This window comes from Mobula hypostoma, chromosome 3 (genome assembly GCF_963921235.1).
Source record: "Mobula hypostoma chromosome 3, sMobHyp1.1, whole genome shotgun sequence".
Classification (NCBI taxonomy): Eukaryota; Metazoa; Chordata; class Chondrichthyes; order Myliobatiformes; family Myliobatidae; genus Mobula; species Mobula hypostoma.
Window position 1 is genome coordinate 29,661,078 of NC_086099.1, and position 13,786 is coordinate 29,674,863.

General features: G+C 41.1%; 1 protein-coding gene across 5 annotated transcripts in view; it reads right to left on the reverse strand.

Annotated features, from left to right (window-relative positions):
* Positions 1–13,786, reverse strand: part of LOC134343917 (probable E3 ubiquitin-protein ligase HERC1) — a 295,654-nt gene that overhangs the window by 8,858 nt on the left and 273,010 nt on the right. For all 5 annotated transcript variants that reach the window (XM_063042842.1, XM_063042841.1, XM_063042839.1 and 2 more), the window contains 5 exons: positions 11,933–12,098; positions 10,906–10,982; positions 6,062–6,314; positions 2,218–2,370; positions 822–1,127 (listed from right to left, as the gene is read on the reverse strand). In XM_063042842.1, coding sequence (XP_062898912.1) covers positions 822–1,127; positions 2,218–2,370; positions 6,062–6,314; positions 10,906–10,982; positions 11,933–12,098 — 955 coding nt within the window. The remainder of the gene's footprint in view (positions 1–821; positions 1,128–2,217; positions 2,371–6,061; positions 6,315–10,905; positions 10,983–11,932; positions 12,099–13,786) is intronic.

The following is a 13,786-nucleotide window of genomic DNA, read 5'->3' on the forward strand; positions in this document are numbered from 1 at the left end:
ACTCACAGATCATAATTTAGAGATGCTTGGATTCAATACTTCTCTGTGAAATCCCTGATCTTTGGAATCTGAAGCTAAAATTCTTGCTTACACATGTTCAGTGGGTGCCCATGGTAGCATCAGACTAACCAAAATAAACTGAAACCTTATGGAGAATTAAGATTTAAATTTTAATGCACTGTACATTTGTAAGCACCAAATATACATGAGTGCATTCATTCAAATTTGAAGTTTTATCCAAGGCTAATGTGCTTTTGGAAAACTATTGCAACAGAAAAGGTCCAGTGAATCTAATTGCTTCCAGTGTTCATTACTTGTTGATCAGAACCTGCTTTGACTCTTCGGTGATGCAGTTTATTAAATCCCTTCAGGCCAGCTTCTCACAAAGAATTGAAAATACACATGGACTAAGATGTTAACTGTCCTGTGCTATCACCAGTGGGATCATCAGTTGATCTGCCACCTGTCTTCAGGAGTTTCGGCCCGCTTATGATCAAGACTCCCTCGAGGTGGTGGGCCAGCAGTGCTAAAGCACCACCTCCCAAAATCAACCTTGGGAATGAGATCCACAGCATGAGCCAGCATTAAAATGTACAGAAGTTAATACTAAAATATCACATCACTGGGAGAACAGCAGTCAAAGGGAGGTCACAGTAAAGCAACAGAACAGAAAGAACATGTATTTATAACAGAAAAATAAAAGTAAAGCAAAGAATTTTATAGCTTAAGCACAGGCCTCCCTCTATGCCATGCAGTTCTATGATGTTCATGGTCTGATACATATGAAGCAGCAGAGTGGCCTTTCATTACAAGACACCTACCCTGTCCACTTTGATAATCTGAAATTTCTGTGTGATGTCTGCAGGGTTGGCTGGTAGCCTGGAGCGACCAGAGACAAAACGAAGAAATAAAACTCTCTCTTCATTCGAAAACTCTTCCAATGTTTGCCAGAGCCAACCCAGCAACTGATGATTTTCAACAAGGTCACGGTAACGGACAACTTTTTTTAAAGTTTCTACATTCACTTCTGGCATCCCACACACAAGCTGTTCAAGCTGTTTTTCTGTAAGCAGAGACAGCAGAGGTACAGGGACTATGGCTGACATTCCCTGTCTTATTGCCGTGACCTGAAAAATGATCAAAAACAAAGTAACACACATTATTAAAACTGGTTATCAGGCCTTCGAGTTCAATTTCTCTCAAATTTCTTCCCTCTTGTACAGTGTGGATAAGTTTACATGCAATTGTGTCTTTATAGCTGCTCTTGTATCTCATTCAAGGTCTTACAAGTGGCAGAAAGCTATTCAAAGAGTGGTGGTGCTCATGAAAGAATGAATATCCACTGAACATTTATAAAGCACAAGTTTCAGCACAATGTTAACACAATCAAAGCTAGAGATGCAGTTCAGTCACACGAGTCTACACCATTATGCTGAGCTGAAATATATTATTATAAACTATATATAAAATAAGTTTATTATTATCACTATAAAAAACTAAAACTTGTTAACAACGGTGTAGATCTTAGATCTCCCCTATTTTCATTGCTATTTGATACAAAGCATTATTTAAGATCAGCACTTGTTATTATTTCTTTATTCAGGATGAACTGAATGACTTGTTGAGCCATTTCAAAGGCTTGTTAAGAGTTAATTACACTGGTAGATCTGGACATGCACATAAGGCAAGACTGGGAAAGGATTTCAGATTTCCATTGCCAATTGACATCAGTGAAAGAGAGATTTTGACAATAATTTAGCAACGACACAGTCATCATTATTGATGCTATAAATTCCGAATTTATATAATTGTATATAAATAGTACGTAGATGTTGTAACCAAGTCATTGATCCCCAATTGTTTCTCAACATGAAGTGACTTCCTGGTCAGAATAGCAGGTTTCCTTCAATCAATATCAGCAAACCAAATTACTTGAGTTTGAAACTTCCTTCTTATCGTGGTAGAATTTGAACTAATTTCTCTGGATTGATAGTAAGAGCACCTGGATACTAGTGCAATAACTTAATCACTATGGTATGGTGCAAACTACATTCAAATGGGCTCTTGGCAATTATGACCGCAAGCTGCAAATACAGTGCTATAACACAAAGGTTCAAGAGACCACTTCCATATGACAGAGGAACTGGAATAAAATTAAATCTATTACTACAAGTTCATTCAGAAAATAAAACTATTTTAAAACATTTCGATACTCACCTGTTGATCCAATTCATGCAACCTATATTCAATTGCTCTCTCTACATACTCCTTCCTGTTTCCGAAAGTCAAAGGTATGCTGCTTCCTCCAGGAATTAGTGGAACAACCTTGGCATCTGCAGTCTTGCCAACAAACGAATCTAAGGGGATCATCTAATAGAATAAAACAAGTTTGGAGAAGTGATCATATTGTTAAACTCACATATGGTGAAAGGAACTAAATTTAACTATCAAGGCAAATACTATATTCCTCAACAGTTATTACATAGAAACATAGAAAATAGGTGCAGGAGTAGGCCATTTGGCCCTTCGAGCCTGCACCGCCATTTAGTATGATCATGGCTGATCATCCAACTCAGAACCCCGCCCCAGCCTTCCCTCCATACCCCCTGACCCCCGTAGCCACAAGGGCCATATCTAACTCCCTCTTAAACATAGCCAATGAACTGGCTTCAACTGTTTCCTGTGGCAGAGAATTCCACAGATTCACCACTCTCTGTGTGAAGAAGTGTTTCCTAATCTCGGTCCTAAAAGGCTTCCCCTCTATCCTCAAACTGTGACCCCTCGTTCTGGACTTCCCCAACATCGGGAACAATCTTCCTGCATCTAGCCTGTCCAATCCCTTTAGGATCTTATACGTTTCAATCAGATCCCCCCTCAATCTTCTAAATTCCAACGAGTACAAGCCCAGTTCATCCAGTCTTTCTTCATATGAAAGTCCTGCCATCCCAGGAATCAATCTGGTGAACCTTCTTTGTACTCCCTCTATGGCAAAGATGTCTTTCCTCAGATTAGGGGACCAAACCTGCACACAATACTCCAGGTGTGGTCTTAACAAGGCCTTGTACAACTGCAGTAGTACCTCCCTGCTCCTGTACTCGAATCCTCTTGCTATAAATGCCAGCATACCATTCGCCTTTTTCACCGCCTGCTGTACCTGCATGCCCACTTTCAATGACTGGTGTATAATGACACCCAGGTCTCGTTGCACCTCCCCTTTTCCTAATCGGCCACCATTCAGATAATAATCTGTTTTCCTGTTTTTGCCACTGAAGTGGATAACCTCACATTTATCCACATTAAATTGCATCTGCCATGAATTTGCCCACTCACCTAACCTATCCAAGTCACCCTGCATCCTCTTAGTATCCTCCTCACTGCTAACACTGCCACCCAGCTTCGTGTCATCCGCAGACTTGGAGATGCTGCATTTAATTCCCTGATCCAAGTCATTAATATATATTGTAAACAACTGGGGTCCCAGCACTGAGCCTTGCGGTACCCCACTAGTCTCCGCCTGCCATTCTGAAAAGGTCCCGTTTATTCCCACTCTTTGCTTCCTGTCTGCTAACCAATTCTCCACCCACACCAATACCTTACCCCCAATACCGTGTGCTTTAAGTTTGCACACTAATCTCCTGTGTGGGACTTTGTCAAAAGCCTTTTGAAAATCCAAATATACCACATCCACTGGTTCTCCCCTAACCACTCTACTAGTTACATCCTCAAAAAATTCTATGAGATTCGTCAGACATGATTTTCCTTTCACAAATCCATGCTGACTTTGTCCGATCATTTCACCGTTTTCCAAATGTGCTGTTATCACATCCTTGATAACTGACTCCAGCAGTTTCCCCACCACCGACGTTAGGCTAACCGGTCTATAATTCCCCGGTTTCTCTCTCCCTCCTTTTTTAAAAAGTGGGGTTACATTAGCCACCCTCCAATCCTCAGGAACTAGTCCAGAATCTAACGAGTTTTGAAAAATTATCACTAATGCATCCACTATTTCTTGGGCTACTTCCTTAAGCACTCTAGGATGCAGACCATCTGGCCCTGGGGATTTATCTGCCTTCAATCCCTTCAATTTACCTAACACCACTTCCCTACTAACTTGTATTTCGCTCAGTTCCTCCATCTCACTGGACCCTCTGTCCCTTACTATTTCTGGAAGATTATTTATGTCCTCCTTAGTGAAGACAGAACCAAAGTAATTATTCAATTGGTCTGCCATGTCCTTGCTCCCCATAATCAATTCACCTGTTTCTGTCTGCAGGGGACCTACATTTGTCTTTACCAGTCTTTTCCTTTTTACATATCTATAAAGCTTTTACAGTCCGTTTTTATGTTCCCTGCCAGTTTTCTCTCATAATCTTTTTTCCCCTTCCTAATTAAGCCCTTTGTCCTCCTTTGCTGAACTCTGAATTTCTCCCAGTCCTCAGGTGAGCCACTTTCTCTGGCTAATTTGTATGCTTCTTCTTTGGAATTGATACTATCCCTAATTTCTCTTGTCAGCCACGGGTGCACTACCTTCCTTGATTTATTACATGCACAATGGAGCAAATGTGTAAACTACAAACAAGTTCATTTGGCTAAGTGTATAATAAACACATTCAAAGAAAGTAAACATTTCTTCTGAAACAAGAACTCTTTGAATTACTAATGATAAAGGAAAATTAAAATTAAATGGAGAAGTATGTTTGCAAATAGATTTCATGGTAAGGTAAAAGAAATCCAAGTGTCTTTTAGACATACGCATAAAATACATATTGTATTAGAATGTTGCCAAATAATGTGTGGGAATGATTAGGAACCAAAACTATAGTGATGGCTGAGTTATAAAATGAGTTTTCTTTAATTGCCTTTAATTATGAAGAAGACAATGTCCATATGAAAGTGAATGGGTTTGTTGAGAAACTTAACAGTATGGACTAGTTACAGAAGGTAGTTAATGTGATGACATAAGTCGAATGAAAAAGACCATTGGGTCCACACTGGCTTGCTAGGGAGGATAAACATGTGTGTGGTGTAGGTCCTAACCCAATCTTCCAATTTTGACCGTGTAAAGGAATGGTTCCAAAGTGCCGGATAGGTGAAAAAAAAGGGTTAAGGACAAACAGGAGAGGCAGAGGCTGATGAGTCATATGTAGTGGATAGGAAACCAATGAGACTAAACTGCCATTTAGAGAACAGCGTCATTAAGTGACGGATGATGCTGCTGCTTGCCTGACAACTCTCATTGCGATTATAGATGCAGCAGAGGGATTGATAGAAGAGAAGATAAAGAGAAACCTGCAGATCCTGTAAATCTTTGATGTGTGGCACAGTTCAGATAACTTAGTAAAGCTTAAGTCCTTAGTATTAAAAAGAGCAATGGTAATGTGATTACATCAAACATGAGACAAAAACCACATATGAAAATTTACTGAACATAAAAAGATGTGCAAAATGGACGTAGATAGAAGTGAGGCTTCTGCTGTTATTAAAGCAAAAGGAAGGACGATTGTTTTATGCTCTGGGTTGGGGAAGGATAGAGGGACTGTAGTTGAGAATTTGGGTGAGGATTCAGGGTAGGGTTAATAACTGGCTATTTTACAGATGGTGATAAGTGGAAGGTGGGAAGAGATGGTGGGAGAATTGAAAATTGATGCCTCTACTCAAGCCTTGGGGGATTGTTGGAAGAGGGGGACTGGGGATGGGAGAGGTGGAATGTGGGGTTGAATCACTAGAATGGACATGTCTGAGAAATGTTCCTGTCCAGAAATTCTTGGGAAGAGCTAGTAATTCCAGGAGTAACTCTAAACTGTAGCGTACTAAGTCTTCAACTTTCTCTTTCATTGATACAAACAATCTACTTCCTGTTCTATACTTCCAAGAGATATTAGAAGTTCTAGTTATTGAAGGCAGGTAATAAATAATTCTACTGTACATGAAACTGACATAATATAAAAAAACAATAATTTCAATATTATACTGTTTATTTCAATCGTTCAAGTATCTTAATGCTGTCATGTTTGGGAAAAAGGGTTAGAATATTCAATCAGAAACATGGCACAGCTGTCACCTCCAAGAAGTTTTCTTCTGTTATTCCACTATCATCCAGGTGTAGGATTCCATACAAGTTCCGAATGTAAAGCAAGTCAACTTCCTCCAGATCTTCAGAGATGAGGGGGATTGAGCACAATTGTTTCCATACAAGTGGTGCTAGGTGTAGATCCAATGGTTTTTTGGTCCGAATAGCCACGGCCATTAGTATTCCCAAAAACTTAAACTGCTGGAGGTGGTCTTCAGTGCAAGCTGATGGGTTTAGTAAAAATCTGAAAGAGAAAAATGAGGCATAATTTGAGAATTTTAATTTGTTTCCCCACAAAACTAAGATTCCGTATGTCACTTAAAGGACAGCAGTATTACAGTCATATTTGTGCTTTTTTGATAGTTAAAAATTATTATTGGATAGGAGGCTAATCAGCCTACTGAATCGATGTCAGTGACCCAGACCACAGTTCCATCTATCCCATTCCTGCTCCTCTTTTAACCACGGCTTGGCAGTTTCTTCTCTTTCGGATAGCCACCCTTTTGAAAACTTGGATTAATTTATTTCACCCCCGCCCCCTCACAGGAAGGGTATTCCTGATATCAATTACTTCTCTGAAAAAGATTTTCTTATATTAAATTTTCTATCTTCCCATAATTTTATGTCTACACTTCTTGTTATTTTGTATCTAAGCTTTCAGCACTGATCCCAAACTCACCATCAAACCCGCTGATAACGGGGATGCTGTAGTAGCCTGGCAGACTGACCTCTCCCTTGCTGAGGCCAGATGGCAATTCTCAGGCACCTCATCTTACTTAGCCCTTGAACAGGACCCCACCAAGGAGACCCAGGCCATTGTCTTTTGCACCATCACTGACCTTACTGACTTTGGGGATCTCTGATCCACTGCCACCAACCTCACCCAGTTCCTTTACCCCGCACCTCCTGTTTCTATGTCCTACCCAAAACCCTTAAACTTGACTATCCAGGTAGACTCATTGTTTCTGCCTGCTCCTGCGCCACTGAACTTGTGTCTGCATACCTCAACTCTGTTATATCCTCCCTGATTCAGTTCTGTGATACTTGATCTTTTCAATGACTTTAAGTTCCCTGGCTCCTTTCATCTCATTTTCACTATGGATGTATAGTCACTATACACTTTTATTCCCCATCAGGAGGGCCTTAAAGCTCTCTGCTTCTGTCTGGACAACAGACCCAACCAGTTCTCCTCCACCACCACTTTCTTCTGCCTGGTGGAACCAGTTCTCTCCTTCAACAACTTTTCGTTCGGCTCCTCCCACTTTCCTCAAACTAAAGGTGTAGTCATAGGTACTCACATGGGTTCGAGCTCTGCCTGACTTTTTGTCAGCTGTGTGGAATAGTCTATGTTCCAAGCCCACACTGACGTCGCTCTCCAACTCTTCCTACACTACACTGATGCTGCTTCCTGCACCCATGTTTCATCAACTTTGCCGCCAACATCCACCCTGCCATCAAATTTACTTGGTCCATTTCCAATACTTCTCTCCCCTTTCTCAATTTCTCTGTCTCCATTTCTGGAGACAGTCTGCCTACTGATATCTTTTATAAACCCAGTGACTCTCATAGCTATCTGGACTATCTCATAGCCTCTTCTCACCTAGTCACTTGTAAAAATGCCATTACCTTCTTTCAGTTTCTCTGTCTCACCACACCTGCTCTCAGGATCAGGCTTTTCATTCCAGAACAACTGAGATGTTCTCCTTCTTCAAAGAAATGGGCTTCCCTTCCTCCACCATCAATGCTGCCTTCACCCATATCTCTCCCATTTCACAGACATTTGCCCTCACTCCATCCTCCCACTGCCACACCAGGGATAAAGTTCATCTTGTCCTCACCTACCACACCACTAGACTCCATGTCCAGCACATGATTCTCTGTAACTTCTGTCATCTGCAACGGGATCCCACCACCAAGCACATCTTTCCTTTCCTCTCACTTTATGCAGGGATCGTAACTCCCTTGACTATTTGTCCCTCCCCACTGATATCTCTCCTGGTACTTAGCCTTGCAAACAGAACAAGTGGCACATCTTCTCCCTTACTACCTTTCAGGGCCCCAAACAGTGCTTCCAGGAGAGGTGACACTTCACCTGTGAGTTTATTGGGGTCACCTACTGTATCCGGTGCTCCCTGTGTGGTCTCCTGTATGTATATCAATGAGACCTGATGTAGACCGGAGAGACTGCTTCGTCAGGCATCTTCACTTCATCCACCACAAGCAGCAGGATTTCCCAATGGCACCCATTTCAATTCTACTTCCCATTTCTATTCTGATACGTCAGTCTATGGTCTCCTCTACTGCCATGAGGCCACACTCAGGTTGGAGGAGCAACACCTTATATTTCTCTGGGTAGCCCCCAATCTGATAGTATGAACATCGATTTCTTGAACTTCCAGTAGTATTTCCCCCCTACAGCTTCATCATTCCCCATTCCTGTTTCCCTTTCTCATCTCATCTCCTTACCGGCCCATCACCTCCCTCTGGTGCTTTCCCCCCTTCCCTTTCTCCCATGGCCTTCTGTCCTCTCAGATCAGCTTTCCCCTTCTCCAGACTTTATTTCTTTCACCAACCTCCCAGCTCTTTACTTCACCCCTACCCCAGTTTCACCTATCACCTACTAGCTCCTACTACTTCCTTCCCTCCCCCCACCTTCTGAGTCTGACTTCTTACCCCTTCCTTTCAGTCCTGATGAAGTGTCTCAGCCCAAATTTTTGACTGTTTACACTTTTCCATAGATGCTTCCTGGCCTGATGAGTTCCTCCAGCATTTTGTGTGTGTTATTTTGTATTTCTAGCATCTGCCGATTTTCTCATGTTTGTAGTATCAACAACTTGTTTGAACTCTCACAAATGTGTAAAAAAATACCACGGCAAAAGAAGGCTGTCTTATCAGAGTGACTGACTATTGTTGGATTTGTGGGGCCTTGCATTTAACAAATTGTCTAAAATTATTTACATTATACAGTAGATCCTCATTAATTAGGACTCATTGGGAACAGTACATTTTGGCCCAATTAAGTAGCTCCCTACTTAGCCATAGTTCCATGGAAATAGTTAAAGGTATAAAAAGAGAAGCTGGAAAACATATTTTGTATTTTAAATGAAATAGAGAACACAAACCAATACAGTACTGTAAATCTGTGTATTAGTTCCTAACAGAGGAATTCATCCAGTGTACGCTGCCGTGTTCTTTTGACTGTATGTGATCAAAATTAGTGCAGATACCTGGTGCAGATAATGGGTCTACCTTCATACAATCCCTTTGATGACTGCATCCTCCATATCCTCATTTTCATCGTAACATTCAAGATGACTGTCGATATCTTCAAGTTCCTAGTAGTTTCTAACTTGCTGAACTGATGAATTATTTCATTTTCACTCCCAGCCCCTTCTGGGATCTCCAAGCCTGAACGCTTGAAACCACAGAGAGCAAAACAGTTCTGAATTGCCTTATTGCTATGAATACAAACACAGGCAACTGATACTATTTAAAAACTGTTCACTGTAAGCACAGTAAAGTGTCTAATGGTCACATAAGTGCACACGATTGACACTAGTTAGAAAATGTTTGCCAACAGTCTCCTGTCCCAATTAAGCAGCATAGTGTCCCAAATAAACAAAGGAAATCCCAGCTATTTTCTCTATTTGTTTCTGTTCCTTAAGTGCTGCCCTGTTTAACTGATGGCCCAATTAACCGGAATCCACTGTACTATTTGAAAATATTAATGCTATACATAAACTGGCCGATGACACTTCTGTTGGTGAAATCTCAGATGCTGAGGAGGATATGTACAGTGAGGTAAATTGCCTGGTTGAGTGGTGTCATAATAAACACCTCACACTCAGTGTCAGCAAGACCAAAGAATTGATTGTGGAGATCAGGTAAGGAAAGCTGAGAGATTACATGCTAATCATTGAGGGGTCAGTGAATGAAACGGTGAACAGTTTTCAAGCTCCTGGACATCAACATCGTTGAGGATCTATTTTGGGCCCAATACATTGATGAAATCATGAAGAAAGCATGCCAACAACTCTACTTTGTCATAAGTTTGAGGAGAAATGGTATATCACCAAAGGACCTTACAAACTTCTGTATACGGCGAAGAGCATTCTGATTGATTGCATCACAGCCTGGAATGGGGTCTCCAAGCTACATGATCACAAGAGGATGCAGAGAGTTGTAGACTCAAGCCAGCTCCATCACAAGGACAGCCTTCTCCACCATCGAGGACATCTTCAGGCAGCACCCATCATTAATGCCCCTCACCATTCTGACATGTCCTCTTTTTGTTACTACCTCAGAGAGGAGGTACAAAAATCTGAATTCCCACACTCAGTGATTCAGAAACAGGTTCTTCCCCTCTGCCACCAGACCTCTGGATGGTCCTTGAACATTACGTCCTTATTCCTTCTTTTACACTATTTATTTTTACATTTTATTATAATTTTATGTGTTTGCATTGTATTGCTGCCATAAAACAACAAATTTCCCACGTGTCAGTGATAATGAATCTGATTCAAATTCTAAAGTATCTTAATAATTCTTCAAACCTGAGATTACATTACTTCATGGCCAGTAGTGTCACTGCAACTTGTTAATATTTACAAGCAAAGAATTATTATGACACAGATGATAATCATTTGTTACTTCCAAAAGTCAGCATTCAATCCCATCAATGCCATTTCTCACAGTTTTTCCATGTCCTTGCAAATGACTCTCACTCGAGCACTATCCGGCTTACTTGAAGGGAATGTGCTACGATTGTGAAAGGTGAATTTTAATGGAAATAGTTTTCCTTGCTTTCATAATTATAAATAAACCATCCAATTTACCTGTCTCTGTTGCTACCAACTTCTGCAACACCATTTGGTGTTGGAATCAGTAGATCAACCACTCCTGTCTCCAACTCCTGGAAATTGAAAATAGAAATTAAATTGTTGTTCAAATAAATTGCTGCTGTCACTGAACTAAGTTATTTAACTATTCACATTTCAAATTAAATAAAATTGAGAATATTTTCTTGATGTGGTTGTAAAACTGTAAGAACATAAGAACATAATGTTGGATTGTTCAAGAAGTTGCTTAAATAGTTTGAAAAGCAACTTTTTACCTTTCACAACTGAGCTTATTTGCTGTCAGATGGAAGGTTAAAGTTGAGAACTTAGAAAAGCATTGCTTTCCTTCCATTTATGATCACAATTAACTCCTTACTGAATGAGGTGGACACCAGATTTTAAACAAGTTCACACTTAACCAGATTTTATTCAGAATATGATTAGGTAATAAGGCAAGGAGACACCACTGATTGAAGTTTTTATGACATGCTATTATGTCAAGAAACATCAATGACTACATTTGGGGACTTCCTTGAAGGTGATTAACAGATCAATTGTCCGTTACAGAGAAAGGGGCACAAAATAATTATTCACTGGAAAAGACATCTGGAGACAATACATCTGAAAGGCCCATCTCCATGGTACTTGAGGTGCCCAAATGGAACCACAGAAATTAGTTTGAGAAAATGCTTACCTCAGGGTGGACAAAGACAATGAGGATGTGCATGGATCTAAGAACTTTACAAAGAGGCTGTAATATTTTTATTTTATTTCTTCAGTGAGCCAATGAGGTAGATAGCACTATTAGCTTCAGGCTGAGCTGATGAGCAAAAAACTGATGGCACTGGGAATTAAGTGTTTTTCAGTTTTGGAAGAAAAGAACAGAATGCCACATTGAGAGGGTGAGATTAAGCAAACTGGGAGGAGGCACAGAGGACACATAAACACATGTATCAACCTTTGGGCTGAGTGGTTTGCTTTGATGTTTTCTATACTGTGTAATATTCTGCAAACCAAAACTTACCTGACACATTTCAGTAATTGTGTCATCAAATACTCCACCGGCATCATCAGCTCCTTCTCCAATCAATTTCACTTTCCAGGCTCGTGATGGAAGCCTCAGTTCTGAGGCATTGAGCTGCACAACTTGCTTGGCAATCTGAATGAAGATAGGCTTGGTTGACCGACCCCTGAAGAAAGATATGGATATAAATAAACAGCGACTGATATTTTAAGCTTTTAAACTTCATGAGATGTGACCCAAATCTGCTTCCCTTTCCACAGATGCCATCACACCTACGCAATGTTTCCAACTTGATTTTAAATAAAAAAGATTTCATAGAAACATAGAAAACATACAGCACAATACAGACCCTTCGGCCTACAATGCTATGCCAAAAATGTACTGACTTTAGAAATGACCTAGGGTGACCCATAGCCCTCTATTTTTCTGAGCTTCATGTACCTATCCAGGAGTCTCTTAAAAGATCCTATCGTATCCGCCTCCACCACCGTCACTGGCAGCCTATTCCACACACTCACCACTCTGTGTTAAAAAAACTTACCCCTGACATCTCCTCTGTACCTACTTCAAAGCACCTTAAGACTTTGTCCTCTCGTGTTAGCCATTTCAGCCCTGAGAAAAAGCCTCTGACTATCCACATGATCAATGCCTCTCATTATCTTGTATACCTCTATCAGGTCACCTCTCATCCTCTGCTGCTCCAAGGAGAAAAGGCCAAGTTCACTTAACCTATTCTCATAAGGCATGGTCCCCAATCCAGGCAACCTCCTTGTAAATCTCCTCTACACCCTTTCTATAGTTTCCACATCCTTCCTGTAGTGAGGTGACCAGAACTGATCACGGTACTCCAAGTGGAGTATGACCTGGGTCCTTCATAGCTGTAACATTACCTCTCGACTCTTTAACTCAATCCCATGGTTGATGAAGGCCAATGCACCATATGCCTTCTTAACCACAGAGTCAACCTGTGCAGCAGCTTTGAGTGTCCTATGGACTTGGACTCTAAGATCCCTCTGATGTGCCACACTGCCAAGAGTCTTACCATTAATGCTATATTCTGCCATCATATTTGACCTACCAAAATGAACCACCTCAAACTTATCTGGGTTGATTTCCATCTGCCACTTCTCAGCTCAGTTTTGCATCCTATCGCTGTCCCGCTGTAACCTCTGACAGCCCTCTACACTATCCATAACACCCCCAACCTTTGTGTCATCAGCAAATTTACTAACCCATCCCTCCACTCCCTCATCCAGGTCAGTTATAAAAATCACAAAGAGAAGGGGTCCCAGAACAGATCCATGAGGCACACCACTGGTCACCGACCACCATGCAGAATATGACCCGTCTACAACCACTCTTTGCCTTCTGTAGACAAGCCAGTTCTGGATCCATAAAGCAATGTCCCCTTGCATCCCATGCCTCCTTACTTTCTCAATAAGCCTTGCATGGGGTACCTTATCAAATGCCTTGCTGAAATCCATATGCACTACATCTACTGCTCTACCTTCATCAACGTGTTTAGTTACATCCTCAAAAAATTCAATCAGGCTCGTAAGGCACGACTGACAAAGTCATGCTGACTATTCGTAATCATATTCTGCCTCTCGAAATATTCATAAATACTGCCTCTCAGGATCTTTTCCATCAACTTACCGACCACCGAAGTAAGACTCGCTGGTCTATAATTTCCTCGGCTATCTCTACTCCCTTGCTTGAATAAGGGAACAACATCTGCAACCCTCCAATCCTCCAGAACCTCTCCTGTCCCTATTGATGATGCAAAGATCATTGCCAGAGGCTCAGCAATCTCCTCTCTCACCTCCCTCAGTAGCTTGGGGTACATCCCTTCCG